The following is an 18,618-nucleotide window of genomic DNA, read 5'->3' as shown; positions in this document are numbered from 1 at the left end:
CCTCTTTTATTTCATTGATCAGTGGTTTGTAGTTCTCCTTGAAGAGGTCCTTCACGTCCCTTGTAAGTTGGATTCCTAGGTATTTTATTCTCTTTGAAGCAATTGTGAATGGGAGTTCATTCAAGATTTGGCTCTCTGTTTGTCTGTTATTGGTGTATAAGAATGCTTGTGATTTTTGCACATTGATTTTGTATCCTGAGACTTTGCTGAAGTTGTTTATCAGCTTAAGGAGATTTTGGGCTGAGACAATGGGGTTTTCTAGATATACAATCATGTCATCTGCAAACAGGGACAATTTGACTTCCTCTTTTCCTAATTGAATACCCTTTATTTCCTTCTCCTGCCTAATTGCCCTGGCCAGAACTTCCAACACTATGTTGAATAGGAGTGGTAAGAGAGGGCATCCCTGTCTTGTGCCAGTTTTCAAAGGGAATGCTTCCAGTTTTTGCCCATTCAGTATGATATTGGCTGTGGGTTTGTCATAGATAGCTCTTCTTATTTTGAGATACGTCCCATCAATACCTAACTTATTGAGAGTTTTTAGCATGAAGTGTTGTTGAATTTTGTCAAAGGCCTTTTCTGCATCTATTGAGATAATCATGTGGTTTTTGTCTTTGGTTCTGTTTATATGCTGGATTACATTTATTGATTTGCGTATATTGAACCAGCCTTGCATCCCAGGGATGAAGCCCACTTGATCATGGTGGATAAGCTTTTTGATGTGCTGCTGGATTCGGTTTGCTGCCAGTATTTTATTGAGGATTTTTGCATCAATGTTCATCAAGGATATTGGTCTAAAATTCTCTTTTTTTGTTCTGTCTCTGCCTGGCTTTGGTATCAGGATGATGCTGGCCTCATAAAATGAGTTAGGGAGGATTCCCTCTTTTTCTATTGATTGGAATAGTTTCAGAAGGAATGGTACCAATTCCTCCTTGTACCTCTGGTAGAATTCGGCTGTGAATCCATCTGGTCCTGGACTCTTTTTGGTTGGTAAGCTATTGATTATTGCCACAATTTCAGATCCTGTTATTTGTCTATTCAGAGATTCAACTTCTTCCTGGTTTAGTCTTGGGAGGGTGTATGTGTCGAGGAATTTATCCATTTCTTCTAGATTTTCTAGTTTATTTGTGTAGAGGTGTTTGTAGTATTCTCTGATGGTAGTTTGTATTTCTGTGGGATCAGTGGTGATATCCCCTTTATCATTTTTTATTGCGTCTATTTGATTCTTCTCTTTTTCTTTATTAGTCTTGCTAGCAGTCTATCAGTTTTGTTGATCCTTTCAAAAAACCAGCTCCTGGATTCATTAATTTTTTGAAGGGTTTTTTGTGTCTCTATTTCCTTCAGTTCTGCTCTGATTTTAGTTATTTCTTGCCTTCTGCTAGCTTTTGAATGTGTTTGCTCTTGCTTTTCTAGTTCTTTTAATTGTGATGTTAGGGTGTCAATTTTGGATCTTTCCTGCTTTCTCTTGTGGGCATTTAGTGCTATAAATTTCCCTCTACACACTGCTTTGAATGTGTCCCAGAGATTCTGGTATGTTGTGTCTTTGTTCTCGTTGGTTTCAAAGAACTTCTTTATTTCTGCCTTCATTTCGTTATGTACCCAGTAGTCATTCAGGAGCAGGTTGTTCAGTTTCCATGTAGTTGAGCGGTTTTGAGTGAGTTTCTTAATCCTGAGTTCTAGTTTCATTGCACTGTGGTCTGAGAGACAGTTTCTTATAATTTCTGTTCTTTTACATTTGCTGAGGAGAGCTTTACTTCCAACTATGTAGTCAATTTTGGAATAGGTGTGGTGTGGTGCTGAAAAAAATGTATATTCTGTTGATTTGAGGTGGAGAGTTCTGTAGATGTCTATTAGGTCCACTTGGTACAGAGCTGAGTTCAATTCCTGGGTATCCTTGTTGACTTTCTGTCTCGTTGATCTGTCTAATGTTGACAATGGGGTGTTAAAGTCTCCCATTATTATTGTGTGGGAGTCTCAGTCTCTTTGTAGGTCACTCAGGACTTGTTTTATGAATCTGGGTGCTCCTGTATTGGGTGCATATATATTTAGGATAGTTAGCTCTTCTTGTTGAATTGATCCCTTTACCATTATGTAATGGCCTTCTTTGTCTCTTTTGATCTTTGTTGGTTTAAAGTCTGTTTTATCAAAGACTAGGATTGCAACCCCTGCCTTTTTTGTTTTCCATTTGCTTGGTAGATCTTCCTCCATCCTTTTATTTTGAGTCTATGTGTGTCTCTGCACATGAGATGGGTTTCCTGAATACAGCACACTGATGGGTCTTGACTCTTTATCCAATTTGCTAGGCTGTGTCTTTTAACTGGAGCATTTAGTCCATTTACATTTAAAGTTAATATTGTTATGTGTGAATTTGATCCTGTCAGTATGATGTTAGCTGGTTATTTTGCTCGTTAGTTAATGCAGTTTCTTCCTAGCCTCGAGGGTCTTTACAATTTGGCATGATTTTGCAGTGGCTGGTACCGGTTGTTCTTTTCTATGTTTAGTGCTTCCTTCAGGAGCTCTTTTAGGGTAGGCCTGGTCGTGACAAAATCTCTCAGCATTTGCTTGTCTGTAAAGTATTTTATTTCTCCTTCACTTATGAAGCTTAGTTTGGCTGGATATGAAATTCTGGGTTGAAAATTCTTTTCTTTAAGAATGTTGAATATTGGCCCCTACTCTCTTCTGGCTTGTAGAGTTTCTGCCGAGAGATCCGCTGTTAGTCTGATGGGTTTCCCTTTGTGGGTAACCCGACCTTTCTCTCTGGCTGCCCTTAACATTTTTTCCTTCATTTCAACTTTGGTGAATCTGACAATTAGGTGTCTTGGGGTTGCTGTTCTTGAGGAGTATCTTTGTGGCGTTCTCTGTATTTCCTGAATCTGAATGTTGGCCTGCCTTGTTAGATTGGGGAAGTTCTCCTGGATATTATCCTGCAGAGTGTTTTCCAACTTGGTTCCATTCTCCCCGTCACTTTCAGGTACACCAATCAGACGTAGATTTGGTCTTTTCACATAGTCCCATATTTCTTGGAGGCTTTGTTTGTTTCTTTTTATTCTTTTTTCTCTAAACGTCCCTTCTGACTTCATTTCATTCATTTCATCTTCCATCACTGATACCCTTTCTTCCAGTCGATCGCATTGGCTCCTGAGGCTTCTGCATTCTTCACGTAGTTCTTGAGCCTTGGCTTTCAGCTCCATCAGCTCCTTTAAGTACTTCTCTGTATTGGTTATTCCAGTTATACATTCATCTAAATTTTTTTCAAAGTTTTTAACTTCTTTGCCTTTGGTTTGAATTTCCTCCTGTAGCTCGAAGTAGTATGATCATCTGAAGCCTTCTTCTCTCAACTCGTCAAGGTCATTCTCCGTCCAGCTTTGTTCCGTTGCTGGTGAGGAACTGCGTTCCTTTGGAGGAGGAGAGGTGCTCTGCTTTTTAGAGTTTCCAGTTTTTCTGCTCTGTTTTTTCCCCATCTTTGTGGTTTTATCTACTTTTGGTCTTTGATGATGGTGATGTACAGATGGGTTTTTGGTGTGGATGTCCTTTCTGTTTGTTAGTTTTCCTTCTAACAGACAGGACCCTCAGCTGCAGGTCTGTTGGAGTTTGCTAGAGGTCCACTCCAGACCCTGTGTGCCTGGGTATCAGCAGTGGTGACTGCAGAACAGCAGATTTTCGTGAACCGTGAATGCTGCTGTCTGATCGTTCCTCTGGAAGTTTTGTCTCAGAGGAGTACCCGGCCGTGTGAGGTGTCAGTCTGCCCCTACTGGGGGTGCCTCCCAGTTAGGCTGCTCGGGGGTCAGGGGTCAGGGACCCACTTGAGGAGGCAGTCTGCCCATTCTCAGATCTCCAGCTGTGTGCTGGGAGAACCAGTGCTCTCTTCAAAGCTGTCAGACAGGGACATTTAAGTCTGCAGAGGTTACTGCTGTCTTTTTATTTGTCTGTGCCCTGCCCCCAGAGGTGGAGCCTACAGAGGCAGGCAGGCCTCCTTGAGCTGTGGTGGGCTCCACCCAGTTTGAGCTTCCAGGCTGCTTTGTTTACCTAAGTGAGCCTGGGCAATGGCAGGAGCCCCTCCCCCAGCCTCGCTGCCGCCTTGCAGTTTGATCTCAGACTGCTGTGCCAGCAATCAGCGAGACTCCGTGGGCGTAGGACCCTCCGAGCCAGGTGCGGGATATAATCTGCTGGTGAGCCATTTTTTAAGCCCATTGGAAAAGCGCAGTATTAGGGTGGGAGTGACCCGATTTTCCAGGTGCTGTCTGTCACCCCTTTCTTTGACTAGGAAAGGGAACTCCCTGACCTTTTGCGCTTCCCGAGTGAGGCAATGCCTCGCCCTGCTTCGGCTCACGCACGGTGTGCTGCACCCACTTTCCTGCACCCACTATCTGGCACTCCCTAGTGAGATGAACCTGGTACCTCAGATGGAAATGCAGAAATCACCCATCTTCTGCGTCGCTCACGCTGGGAGCTGTAGACCGGAGCTGTTCCTATTTGGCCATCTTGGCTGCCACCCTGATTTGCATTTTTCTAAAGATCTATTGAGCTTTTTTTCTTATGCTTTTTGGCACATGCATGTCTCCCTTTGAAAAGTGTTCAAGTCCTTTGCTCACTTTTTAATACGGTTGTATTTTTTCTTATAAATTTGTTTAAGTTCCTTATAGTTGTTGGATGTTAGACCTTTATCAGATGCAGAGTTTGCAAAAATTTTCTCCCATTTTCTAGGTTGTCTGTTTTCTCTGTTGATAGTTTACTTTGCCGTGCAGAAGTTCTTCAGTTTTAATTAGACCCCACTTATCACTTTTTGTTTTTGTTGTGATTGCTTTTGTCATCTTCATCATGAAATCTTTGCCCTTTTCTCTGTCCAGAATAATACTGCCTAGGTTGTCTTCTGGGTTTTTATAGTTTTGAGTATTACATTTAAATATTTAATCCATCTTGAGCTGATTTTTGTATGTGGTGTAAGAAAGGGGTCCAGTTTCAATATTCTGCATATGGCTAGCCAGTTATCCCAGCACCATGTATTGAATAGCGAGTCCATTCCCCATTGATAGTTTTTCTCAGTTTTGTTGAAGATGAGATGGTGGTAGGGATGCAGCCTGATTTCTGGGCTCTCCTGTTGCATTGGTCTGTAAGTCTGTTTTTGTACCAGTACCATGCTGTTTTGGTTACTGTAGCCCTGTAGTGTACTTTGAAGTTGGGTAACGTGATGCCTCAAGCTTTGTTATTTTTGTTTAGGACCGCCTTGGTACTCAGACTCTTTTTTGGTTCCATATGAATTTTAAAATAGTTTTTTTCTAGTTCTATAAAAATGTCATTGGTAGTTTGACAGAAATAGCATTGAATCTGTAAATTGCTTTGGGCAGTATGGCCATTTTAACATTGATTCTTCCTATCCATGAGAAATCAGTTTTCTGCTGATTTCCTTGAGCAGTGTTTTGTAATTCTCATTGTAGAGATCTTTCACCTCCCTGGTTAGCTGTATTCCTAGGTATTTTATTCTTTTTGTGTTAATTGTGTAATGGGATTGTGTTCCTGATTTGGCTATTGGCTTGGCTGTTATTGGTATATAGGAATGCTAGTAATTTTTATATGTTGATTTTGTATCCTGAAACTTTGCTGAAGTTGTCCATCAGCTGAAGCAGGTTTTGGGCTGAGACTATGGGGTTTTCTAGATATAGAATCATATCATCTGCAAACAAGGATAGTTTGACTTCCTCTCTTCCTATTTAGATGCTCTTTATTTCATTCTCTTGCCTACTGCTTTGTCCAGGACTTCCAATACTATTGTTGACTAAGAGTGATGAGAGAGGGCATCCTTGTCTTATGTTGGTTTTCAAGAGGAATGCTTCCAGCTTTTCCCCATTTACTATCATGTTGGCTGTGGGTTTGTCATAGATGGCTGTTATTATTTTGAGGTATGTTCCTTCAACACCTAATTTATTGAGAATTTTTAACATGAAGAGGTGTTGACTTTTATCAAAAGCCTTTTATAGATCTATTAAGATAATCATGTTATTTTTGTCTTTAGTTCTGTTTATGTGATGAATCAAATTTATTGATTTGTGTATGTTGAACCACTGACAGCTTGCGCCATGCACCTTGAAAAGCTGCAGGTACTCAATATCAGCCCGTGAAGGCAGCCACAGGGGCTGTACCCTAAAAAGCCACAGGGGCAGAGCTACCCAAGGCCTTGGGAGCCCACCCCATGTATCAGTGTGCCCTGGATGTGAGACATGGAGTCAAAGGAGATTATTCTGGAGCTTTAAGGAGTGCCCTGCCAGGTTTTGGACTTGCATGGGGCCTGTGGCCCCTCTGTTTTAGCCAACTTCTCCAATTTGGAACAGGAACATTTATCCAATGCCTGTGCCCCCATTGTATCTTGGAAGCAACTCGTTTTTTATTTTACAGGCTCATAGGCAGAAGGGACTTGCTTTGTCTCAGATGAGACTTAGGAATTGGACTTTTGAGTTAATGCTGGAGTGAGCTAAGACTTTGGGGGATTATTGGGAAAGTACGATTGGTTTTGAAATGTGAGGACATGAGATTTGGGAGGCACTGGGGCAGATTATGCTTTGGCTCTGTGTCCCCACCCAAGTCTCATCTACAATTGTAATCCTATGTTGAGGGAGGGACCTGGTGGGAAGTAATGGATATTGGTGGTGGTTTCCCCAATGCTGTTCTCATGAGTGAGTGAGTTATCATGAGATCTGATGGTTTAAAAATATTTGGAAGTTTCCCTCTCTTGCTTTCTCCTGCTGCCTTGTAAAGAAGATGTTGCTTCCCCCTTGCCTTCCGTCATGACTGATGATTATATGTTTCCTGAGGCCTCCTCAGACATGTGGAACTGTGAGTCAATTAAATCTCTTTTGTTGCAAATTATCCAGTCTCAGGTAGTATCTTTATAGCAGTTTGAAAATGGACTAATACAATGGTTATTCCTTTAACTGTGGTGTAGACTGAGTACAGTCAACAGATTTCTTTTCTGGAGGTTTTCACTGGGCCAAGGCTTTGTGTGGGGTCTTTATTTGTAGCTGACTTCTTATCTTTGGTTTCACAGGGGGATCTGTTAGGAAGTTATTTTTGGTGTTGAAGCTTTGGGGTGTGATCCAGTAGGTGGTGCTTACGTGTAGTGGTCAGTAGGTAGGCTCTTGCTTGGCTGTGTGGCTCCTCTATATTTCCTCACATTCATGCTCTTTCTCAATGCTCTGTAAGTGTGGGCTCCTCTCTCACCTGAGTGCTGGCTGTAGATCATGGCTTGGTGCTACTGGGCTGCCCACCACAGCTCTGGGGTGATCTCAGGGTTTATGTTTCTTTCCCAACTTGGAGGCAGCAGAATAAGGTACCTTAGTAGTGGTTGTGGCTGAGGGTCTTTTGTCCCCTGATGGCTTCATCCCAGAGAGGTGCAGGTCAGCAATCACTGAGTGCAATAAACCCAGGATGAGGTAGTCTGCGCTATGGGCCCAAGCTGGGGACACCCTGCCTGGTGATGAGCAGTGGGGGTTTATGTGATCCATGGGAGATGGACTGGCTTCCTCTCCTTGGGTGGACTGCAGCTTGTTGCAAATATGGATGAGGCACTTAGGGTCTTTGCTCCTTGGTTAATCCGAGGATAGCTGGGGTAGTACCACTGCAGAGCCAGTGGCAGAAGCTTTTGGTTGCCCCTGGCAGCTCTACCTCTGAGAAACATTTAGCTGCTGTTACTGGTAGTGTTCAGCTGGTGGGGTGGGGTGGGATGGCTGTACTGCTGGTGTGAGCCTGTGGCTTGTTGGGGAGCAAGGAGTTAAGGGAGTCAGGAGAAGAGAGTGGTGTCTTCTCTGCATGGTGACTGTAGTGTGCTGTAAGCTCAGGCATAGTCCTCAGGGCTTTTTTCCCCCAAATCAAGGGCAGCAGGGACAGAACTGCTGCTGTGGTCATGGCAGAGAGGCTATCATTTGCCTCTGGGGGCCTCTCCAGGAAACTCCAGGCCACTACCAGTGGGTATGCTCAGCCATGGGTGGAGCAACTGTTCCGTGGTCACGGGCTGGGGCCCCTGCCTGGTGAAGAGTCAGGGAATAGGGGTTCCCAGGGAAGAGGGGCTGAACTCCTTTCTGTATGTTCTCTTTTAGTTATTTCATTCAAGTCTTTCTTCAGGTCAGGAGAATATTTTTCTATTTAATTTTTTTCTTACCATCATACTTTCCTCTGTTTTCCCCATTTGTTCCTCATTTTTAGTAGATGTTGGCCCTTTTAAGTCTGTCCTCCAGGTTTCTTTTTTTTTACTTGTATTTTACTTTCTCAGATATTTTTTCTCTCTCTCTCCCTATTCCCCTCTCCTCTGCCTAATCTCCTCCCTTGTATCTCTCTCCAGATTGCTCATTAAATCTTTATTCTTCACTGCTCTTACACTGAAAAAGAAAACTTATTTGCAAGCACTGTTATTCTTTCATTAGTCCTTTATTTTCATAGCAGCCCATCTCGTTTTATGGGTGTTTTTGGAATCAATATCCTCTTCTGAGGGTACTAATTAGAAGACTAAACATTGTCTTCTATGCATTATGTGTCAGGTCTGTTCGTCATTCATTTTGTTCATTTTTGCCATTTGCTTTCCATAAATGTTTAATGGTCCTTTGTTTTCTGTTAATATTTATTAATAAATGCTTATTAATCAGTGGATATCGGTAGCTAACTGGTAAGGGTTTCCTCTGCAATTAAGTAGATCTCTGGTTTTCTCCAACAGATTGCTCCTCTAAATGGGAGGGCTGATTATAGGCTCTGAGCTAGTTTGTCCTGGTAAGAGTGTAATAGCTATCAAGCAGGGTTAGGATTTCATGGTTACAAAAAGTTAGGAGGTGTTTATTTTGAGTGATGAAGACACTATCTCATTCCTAAGTAGAACTGCCTTTCTTTTTCATTTACTTCCACTGTTGGGGGAAGCCTAGAATTACTTTATGTTTTTACCTCTTCTCTAGCTTCAACATACATGCTAGGAACTGTGGTAATTTTTTGGTTATCATTGGAGCAGAAAGCATTCCTGACATTTCTGTATGCTTAGGGGTTGAGGGGAATGGCACAGAGGTGTTGATTATAGCCTCACAGATCACTCTTGTTCTTTTTCTTATTTCTGAGTTTGGATTTTTTTCAGACTTCTTTGGTGGAAAATGGCTCCTGCTTCTGCAGTGGTCTTCCATGTGTGTATCTATTTTTTTTTTTCTGTTAATCTTACCCCATCTATTTTCCATGAACTCATGAAAAATTATTGTACCTTTCTGGTTCTCAGAATGGCTATGTTGCTGTTTTTTTTTAATCTTTTTTTATTTTAGAAAGAAAGAGTAATATACTGTGCTTGGTCCACAATCTTGAAGTCCAGCAAGTTTTTATGATCACATAAAGGATGAGTAAATATTTCCTGAGGAAATGAGTGATAATTAAAAATAAGAAAAACTGTTAACTTCTGACACTAAATATATTTTACCATGAGTTTTCTCTAGCAGTAGAAAAACTGGTAGGTCGAGGATTTCTTTTTCACCATTGTTAGATAGCTTACTTTCATGAGTTTATAGCAAGCAGTTGAGTCACTCTCCATATTGCCATGCATATATTAAGATTACTAGTATTAAGTTCTAAAAAATAGCTCATAAAATACAAATTTACTGAAATAAAAGGAGAAAGTAACCAATAGATTTAAGAATCTGAATCTGAATTCTGGAAGACAATTCTCAACCGCCCTCTTTAGACTATCTTTTTAAAGAAGTTTGAATAGCAAACAGCCTCAGAAACTAGAGGTAGTATCTCCTTCTGGAGCAAAAATTAGGCATGTTTGCTTATTTCCCACTATAAAATATTTGGGTTACCTAGGCTTGAGATTCCTCAGCTGTGATGCAAATCTACTGTGTGCAGCATCCACTTGAGCCCCTTCTTGCCCCCATGGGATGTAAGGAGCAACGGGAACCGATCAAACAGGAATCTTATGCTACTTGCTGTGTCATGAGAAATAAAGTCCGTTGTCTCTGAAACAGGAATTGTGTCTTCTGCCAGCAAAAGACACAATGAAACTGTGGCAGGCTAACTTGTCAGCTTTCAAGTAGGGTAAATATCAGATCCTTCACACTGAATTATTAAATTAAAACGTGAGAACAAATTTAACCTGTTTGAGTTTAGTAGTAACACAAATCCAAATGTCTTCAGTAAGAACACCTGATAGTCCTTTAAAAATTCTAAAGTATGTTATTCGTTTCTCAGTGTTTCTTTTTCTTATTAGCACTGAGTTTCATGAGCGGCTAAGTAAAATTGAGAAGCTGAAGAATAGATATGAAATTCTGACTGTTGTTATGCTGCCTCCTGAAGGAGAAGAGGAGAAAACACAGGCCTATTATGTAATAAAGGTAATTTTAATTGATTCACAGTTGTGATGGTATGAAGTTTTCTTTGTTAACTCATTCATCGTAATCCTCTGAATTTAAAAAAAAAAATTGCAACTTTCCCTCCATGAAATCTAGCAACTATTTCACTTAATTAGGGCCACTATTACACTTAACAACGGCCAAAACATTCATTCCTAAATGGAGATACTGAAAGCACTATTCATTCTATATACCTCTAGTCCGTGAGGTCAAGCACTGCCCTCTGATTCCCAAAATTTACTGTGAACTTGCTATAGAAGTCTTCCTCTTTTGAGTTCAGGTCATTCTACTTGACCATTCTTTGACACTTTTTTCTTTTTGCTATTATTTGCAGCATGTCATTTCCCCTAGTCAAGATTCGTAATCTTTTTCTTTAAGACCTATTATCACTCTAAGTTTCTTTGGTATGCATGTGACAACCTGTTCAACATTTGAGGCTTAACGCTTTCGTTTACTTCACTATAGCCACCCACTCTTATGCCACACCCTGGCTGGACCTTAGCATTTCTTGGAGCTACACCACCTCTGAATTTTAAACTCCAGTTTACCATTATAGTCCTGGTATGGCAGCTGTTCAGAGAGGAAGAGGGCTGCTTCCCTGCCCATATATCCCTATAATGATATTATAGGGAGACAGACCAGGTGAATCTGTTTTTTTCTGATGTTTGACAGTTGTCTGTCATCCCATGGTTATCTTTAACCCATAAGGGGAAATTCATTAAGTGATGTGGAATTGAATGCTATTCTCATTCTAAGCACTGCTATATTCATCTTTCCCACACAGAAAATACCCTGAACAGGAGTAATTTCCTTTACAGAAAGGTCTAGGAAATTACTCAAAATGCTTCAAACAAGGGATGGAACTTGGAACTTTGACTCATTTCCCTGTACCATACATGAATAAGGGTGAGATGATCTTCCAGTTCACACCTTCAGAGAATGGCTCTTGTGGATGCTCTCTCCCTTTGACTTCTACCAACTTAATTGGCCAAATTTTCTCCTGTAGCTCTTCTTCAAATCTGCCCCTAACAAATACAGCAAGTATGGTATGCCTGTCACTTTGCTTGAAATTCTGCCTTCCCTATGAGAAATCAGTCCCAGCTCTCAAAAGTTTTCTTATAACTTGTCAGTCTGTAATACCTCAGGCTTCTGCCCAAACAGGACTTTTCTCCTCTCAGGTTTTAAAAATTCCCGAAGGATAAAGGGTAGGCTCTAATTTTTTAGGTGTTGGGAAATAGGGAGATGTTGCAATTCCAATTAAGTTTCTCTAACAAGTGGTGTGATGGGTTACCTAAAAGTACTGGTGTTAAGTGTGCCTTCGTCCATATCCTACCACTGCTTAGGTAGGTAACCAGGAATAAGTTACTTAACCATGTGAGGCATAAGTTTCCTCATTGGAAACTCATTTGGAAAATGAAGAGGGTAATATTGTTACTTTTATTGGGAGAAAAGAGAAAATACATGTAAAGCCCTTGGGACGGTGTCTGGCACAAAATGAGTCCTCAGTAAATGTTAGTTATTATTATTACTGTGATGATGCTGATTAACCTAACTCACAGGAACACAGGCAAGTTTTATATGAAGAAAGAATATTCCTTCTGTTTACAGTGAAAGTGCTGGATAAATGTGAGAATAATGATTATGTTAAATGAATTGAGGCTATCAGTTACTTTCTCAATGTCCTGATGCCATATTTCCTATCTTCCATCTTCTCTGGGATCCGCAGCTTGCCACGCAGTTATTCACTTTTTTTTTTTTCTTGGTTATATAGCATGTTTACGCTTTTTACTGATAACACTTCACAAGTCTTAGATGTGTAAAAATGAAACTTAAATAATAACTAAACTCAGTCTAGCTTATATCAGGAAAAATTACAGCCTGAAAAATAGAGAAAAGCAAACCATGGGTGCAATGATGCCAGTGCATCGTGATACCAAAGTGTTGGCATTTTCTAGTGGGCCCTCCAAGGTATTATATAGGAGTGCACACCTTCAACTCTCTATTAACTAACTTATTTTACAACTCTGTAGGTATAGATGATAATTTGCAGACAACTGATAGTAAGACAAGTGATTCTTGCTGGTAACAATGTAAATTTTGGCCAGTAGAAATACAACTCTGCTCTGTAGAAAAGATAACCCAAGCATTGAAGTTTATTACACTAAAATATATTAATATGCTTTGCATCTACCAGCAAATTCATTTCAGCATTTCTGATTCGACATGTCTGTAATATAAAATCTGTTTTCATATTCTTCTTTGAAATAGTCTAAATATCTTACTGGCTCTTCATTAACAAGTTGAATAAAACCTTTAATAAATGTTCATTTCATATTTGTATAAGAATTTTTAACTAACTATTTGAAAATAGTACCTTGGCATTTTCACTGCTGGGAAAAACCTTGCCAATTAGAAGTTAAGTTTTGTTTTTTCAATGTAAGTCTGTTTTTCAATGTAGTGGATTCTGTTTGTTGATGTAGTAGATTTAGGATTTAAATTTAGTCAATTCAAAATTTTTTCCCTTCCCTTATTCTTCTTATGTTATCTACAAAGGGATCTCTCCTGATGGATACATATATTATGTTTATGGCTGTGGGTAACAGGAATTTGATTACAATGCTAACCGCTGTTGTGTTTTCTGAATGTTGTGGATGAGGCCTTAGTAAACTATGCACTCCAGCCAAATGCTGCCCACCACTTGTTTTGTAAATAAGTACTGAAAGACAAAAGACATACACTTATTCATTTATATATTGTTTATGGCTGCTTACATGCTACAATGACAGAATGAAGTAGTTTTGACAGACTAAATGGCCCATAAAGTCTAATTACTATTTGGCCCTTTACAGACAAAGCTTGTTGACCCTTTTTATTAGTTTCTTAGGGCTGCTGTAACAAAATACAATAAACTAGATGGTTTAAACAACAGAAATACATGTCTCAGGCCGGGCTCAGTAGCTCAAGCCTGTAATCCCAGAACTCTGGGAGGCCGAGGCGGGCGGATCACAATGTCAGGAGATCGAGACCATCCTGGCTAACACGGTGAAAGCCCGTCTCTAGTAAAAATACAAAAAATTAGCCGGGTGTGGTGGTGGGTGCCTGTAGTCCCAGCTACTCAGGAGGCTGAGGCAGGAGAATGGTGTGAACCCGGGAGGCGGAGCTTGCAGTGAGCCAAGATCGCACCACTGCACTCCAGCCTGGGCGACAGAGTGAGACTCCATCTCAAAAAAAGAAAAAAAAAAAAGGAAATGTATATCTCATACATCTGGAGTCTAGAAGTCCAAGATGAAGGTGTTGATAGGGTTGGTTTCTTCTGAAGGCTATGAAGAATAACCTGTTCTATGCCTCTCTCCTAACTTCTGGTGGTCTGCTGACAATCTTTGGTGTTCCTTAGTTTGTAAATGCATCACCCTGAAATCTGCCTTCATCTTTACATGGTGTTCCTTCCTGTGTCTCTTCATATAGTTTTCCCTCTGTCCAAATTTCCCATTTTAATAAGGACACCAGTTATATCAGATTAGGACCAACCTAATGACCTCAATTTAACTTGACTATATCTGCAAAGACCCTATTTCCAAATAAGGTCACCTTCTGGGGTACCACAGGTTGGGACATCAACATATCTTCTTATAAGGGACACAGCTCAACCCATAGCTCCTGTCTTTGGTCTTGTAGTAAGCTCCTGTCTTTGGTCTTTGTTCTATGGGACATACATGGCTTTTTCATCAACTCTAGTACCTTATAATATCTAACCCTTAAAGGCCAAACTGAAAAATATAATTAGTAACCAATGAAGGACTAGTATTTTTCAAATCTCATTTCCAAGTTCCTCTTAGTCTTTATAAGGAAACAGTCTAGTTCTGACTGCAATTTAATGAAACTGTCCAATTAAGTTACTTGAAAATGTTGGACAGACTTTTGAGAGATATATCATCTCTGATTTAGAAGTGAATGGAATCAGAATTTTAGAACTTCAAGCTATACATGGAATTATATCAGGAATTTGCATAAAATGAACAAATTCAACTCCTTCATTTGAAAAATGAAGAAACTGACCCAGTAGTCCACAACTAAAATCTGTTTGGCTCATCCCAGCTCGTTCTTCCACTATACTATTATATTTCAAATGAAATGGGGTTACCAATTTGAGACTCAAAGGAATTAGATATAATTTCTATAATTTTTTTTGCTAAACTTTTAAAATTATGTAATACTTATCACAAAATATGTGTAACTAATGTTCTGAAGCACAATAAAACAAATGCCAGTGAAAATGTTAAGAATGGAAATGTTACTAATAAAACTTATCTTTACAATTCCCCCTGCCCTGCTGCAGGCTGCTGTGAAAGTGACACATAAGCAGACTGCACTCCCCACAGCTTCCTACCCATGTAAATCACCTGAGAGGAACCACAACCTCTCTGGCCATGGGCCCATAGCATTTTCACTGCTGGGAAAAACCTTGCCAATGAGAAGTTAATTTTTGTTTTTTCAATATAAGTCTGTTTTTCAATGTAATGGATTCTGTTTCTTGATATAGTAGATTTAGGATTTTGCCATTTTGAGAATTTAATGCTGGGCTGTGCCTTGAAACACTACTGCAGCTACCACCTGTCCAAGGTGGGAGAGGGGTGACCAAGCACTCCAGTGCACCCCTAAGACAATTCCCACAACCTTGCTACTGGCTGTTGTGAGACGGAGGTGTGAGAAGACTGCACTCCTCACAACTTCTTACCCACCTGAGCACCTCACCTGAGAGGAACCCTGCACTCTCTGGTTGCAAGGCCACAGCCAGCACCATTTGGAGAGTTTAATGCTACACCGTGCCCCACATTTGGGCCAAGTGCAGGCTGACATTGCCGCAGCTGTCTCCGATCCAAGGAGGGAGAAAAGAGACCAGGCACTCCCATGTACTCTGGTGACGATTCCTGCTGTCCCACTATGGCTGCTGTGGGACTTCCTACAGCTTCTTACCCATGCTGTTCCACCCGAGAAAGGTTGCACCCTCCCTGGTGGCAGGCATGCAGCACAGCCACCACAGCCCATACCTGAGTATTCTGCCAGTGTCCTGGGAACCACCCCACCTTTGACTGTCACAGCCAGAACCTCCTTAAAGGTACTACCAAGGGGCCTGAGGACTAGTCTGCTAGCCCAAACCCATCCCCCAAGTACTCAAGTATGCCATCCAGGGGCCCAGATATTTACCAACCCAGTGCATCACTGTTGGCACATGATCAGTCCTGCTAGAGCCTGAAGTTGGGGCAACTCAACCTACCAATACCAACACAGCTGACACCCACTCACATGCACTACCAACAGGCCAGAGGACCAGCATGTCCAACCCATTGCAGCTACCAGCAACACCAGTATGGACCTTCTGGGTTCCAGTGAGTTGCTTTACCACCACCGCTACTGCCATTACCTGCATCACACCAGCTGCCCAGGGGCCTGAAAACCTGCCTACATGTCGGGCCCACCATTTCCACTACCAACATCTGAGCAAGCTACTCAGAGGCCCAAGAATCAGCCTTCCAGGACCCATTAACACCAGTGACAGTATAAGCTACTCTCTGGCCTAAGAATAGATACAGTCAGCCCACCACTGCCACCAATGGGGCCCAAAGACAGGCTTACCTGGCATCCTAGACCCCCGCAAAACTTCACCAAAGCTCACCTAATAACCATACCTTAAGTCACTGAGGAAATCACAGATACCACTGACCCTGTGTACTGCCTAAGAAATCATACAAAGACCACACTACCACAGGCACCCCACATCAAAGCACCAACTACATATGTACTTCTTCAGGAGAAAATCCTCTCCTAGGAAAGCAATTTCAAAAAATTAGCAGAAGCAACTGTTACATGAGATATGCGTCTATCAATGGAAGGACACAGGTACCATGAAAAAGCAAGGAAATGTGACCCACCATATGACAACTGTTCAGCAATAGATCCCACTCAAAAAGAAATCCTTGAAATGCCAGATGAAAAATTCAAAATATTGATAGAAGTTCAATTAGATGCAAGGGAAATCTGAAAACCAATACAAAGAAATCAGAAATCAATTCAGGGTATGAGCAAAAAATTCACCAAGGACTAAAAAAAAAAAAAAAAAAAAAAGAACTCAAAAATAGACTACACAAGCGAAAGAAAAAGTCAATAATAGACTAGACAAGCAACAGAGAGAATCTCAGACCTTGAAGACAGGTCTTTTAAAATAATCCAGTCAGACAAATTAAAAAAAAAAGAATAAAAAAGAATGAACAAGGCCTTCAAGATGTTTGGAACTAGTAAAGTGACTGAACTTACAAATTATCAGTTATGCCTGAGGGGTAAGAGAAAGAAATAAGTTTAGAAAGCCCATTTAAGGAAATAATTGATGAAAACATCTCAAGTCTAGTAAGAGAGTTAGACATCCAGACACAAGAGGCCCAGCAATCCCCAGGAAAATACATTTCAAAACAATACCTCATCATGGTGTATTGTAATCAGAATGTCTAAAGTCAAGGTGTAACTGCAAGAGAAAAGTTAAAATTAGCAAGAGAAAAGCATCTAGTCACCTATAAAGGAAACCCCATCAGAGTAACAGCAGACTTCTCAGCAGAAATCTTACAGGACAGAAAAGAATGGGACAGAATTTTCAAAGCACTAAAAGGAAAACGAAAACAAAAACAGAACAAAATAAAACAAAAAAACACCTGTCAGCCCCCAATTTTATATCCAGCAAGAATAAGCTTCATAAAGGAAGAAGAAATACCCAGCAAAGCAAACACTAAGGGAATTCTTCACCACTAGACTGGTCCTCTAAGAAATGCTCAAAGGAGTTTTAAAATGGAAACAAAATGTCAGTATTCACCATCATGAAAACACACAAAAGTATAGGACTCAAAGGTCTTATAAAACAAACACACAAAAGAGGAAGAGAAAGGAATCACTGGCAACATAACAGAATTCTATCAAAACAGATGACCACACAGAGAAAAAAAAGAAATAATTTATAAACCAACTAGGTAACAATTGAAAATATGACAGGAACAAAATCATACATATCAATATAAGTTTGAATGTAAATGGATCAAATGACCCAATTAAAACATATAGATGGTGGAATGGATAAAAACTGTGATCCAACAATATGCTGCTTATATGAAACTCACCTTATTGGTAAAGACATATATACTGAAAGTAAAGGGGTAGAAAAAGACATTCCATGGAAACCAAAAGCAAGTAGGAGTAGCTTTACTTATATTAGATAAAAGAGATATTAAATCAAAACAGTAAAAGAAGACAAAGAAGGTTATTATACAATGATAAAGGGATTACTTCGCAAGAGGATATAACAATCCTAAATATATATGCACAACACTGCAGCACCTAGATTCATAAAACAAGCATTACCAGACTGAAATAAAGAAACAGACAGCAAGACAATAACGGTGGGTCAACACCCCACTGACAGCACTAGGCAGATTATCAAGACAGAAAATCAACAAAGAAACATTGGACTTAAATCGGGCTTTAGACCAAATGCACGTTAACAGACATCTACAGAACATTCTACCCAACGACTGCATAATATACCTTCTTTTCATAAGCACGTGGAACATCTTCAAGACAAACCATATATTAGGCCAGAAAACAAGTCTCAAAAAAATTAAAAAAAAAATCTTCTCAGACCACACTGGAGTGAAAAACCGGGAATCAATGCTCAGAAAGCTTTGGGCACTTTACAGATATATGGAAATTAAACAATATGCTCCTAAATGATCACTGGGTTAACAAAGAGATCAGGATGGAAATTGAAAAAAATTTTGAAGTGAATGAAAATGGATACACAACATACCAAAACCTGTGGGATAGAGCAAAAGGAATGCTAAGGGGGATGTTTATAGCATTAAATGCCTATATCAAAAATGTAGAAAGGTCATCAATTAACAACCTAACACTGCACCTCAAGGAATTAGCAAAATACGAAAAAAAAAAACCACCAAAGTTAGCAGAACAAAAGCAATAACAGATCAGAGCAAAACTAAATGAAATAGAGACAAAAAAATTTACAAATGATCAACGAAATTAAAGTTTGTTCCTCAAATGACAAACAAAATTGATAAACTGCTAGCTAATCAAGAACAGAGATCCAAGCAAACAAAATCAGAAAACAAAAAGGAGACGTTACAACCGAACTACAGAAATATGAAAGATCATCAGGGACTATACTAACTTATAAATTATAAAACCTAGAGGAAATGGATTC

At 40.1% G+C, this 18,618-nt stretch overlaps 1 protein-coding gene across 1 annotated transcript in view; it reads left to right on the top strand.

Moving 5' to 3' along the window:
* Nucleotides 1–18,618, top strand: part of CCDC39 (coiled-coil domain 39 molecular ruler complex subunit) — a 76,150-nt gene that overhangs the window by 43,844 nt on the left and 13,688 nt on the right. The window contains exon 14 of the mRNA XM_054481200.2: nt 10,220–10,343. Coding sequence (XP_054337175.1) covers nt 10,220–10,343 — 124 coding nt within the window. The remainder of the gene's footprint in view (nt 1–10,219; nt 10,344–18,618) is intronic.

The sequence above is a fragment of the Pongo pygmaeus genome, chromosome 2 (assembly GCF_028885625.2).
Source record: "Pongo pygmaeus isolate AG05252 chromosome 2, NHGRI_mPonPyg2-v2.0_pri, whole genome shotgun sequence".
Taxonomy (NCBI): domain Eukaryota; kingdom Metazoa; phylum Chordata; class Mammalia; order Primates; family Hominidae; genus Pongo; species Pongo pygmaeus.
The sequence above is the reverse complement of the archived record's forward strand: the minus strand, read 5'-3'. Positions and strand labels throughout refer to the sequence as shown.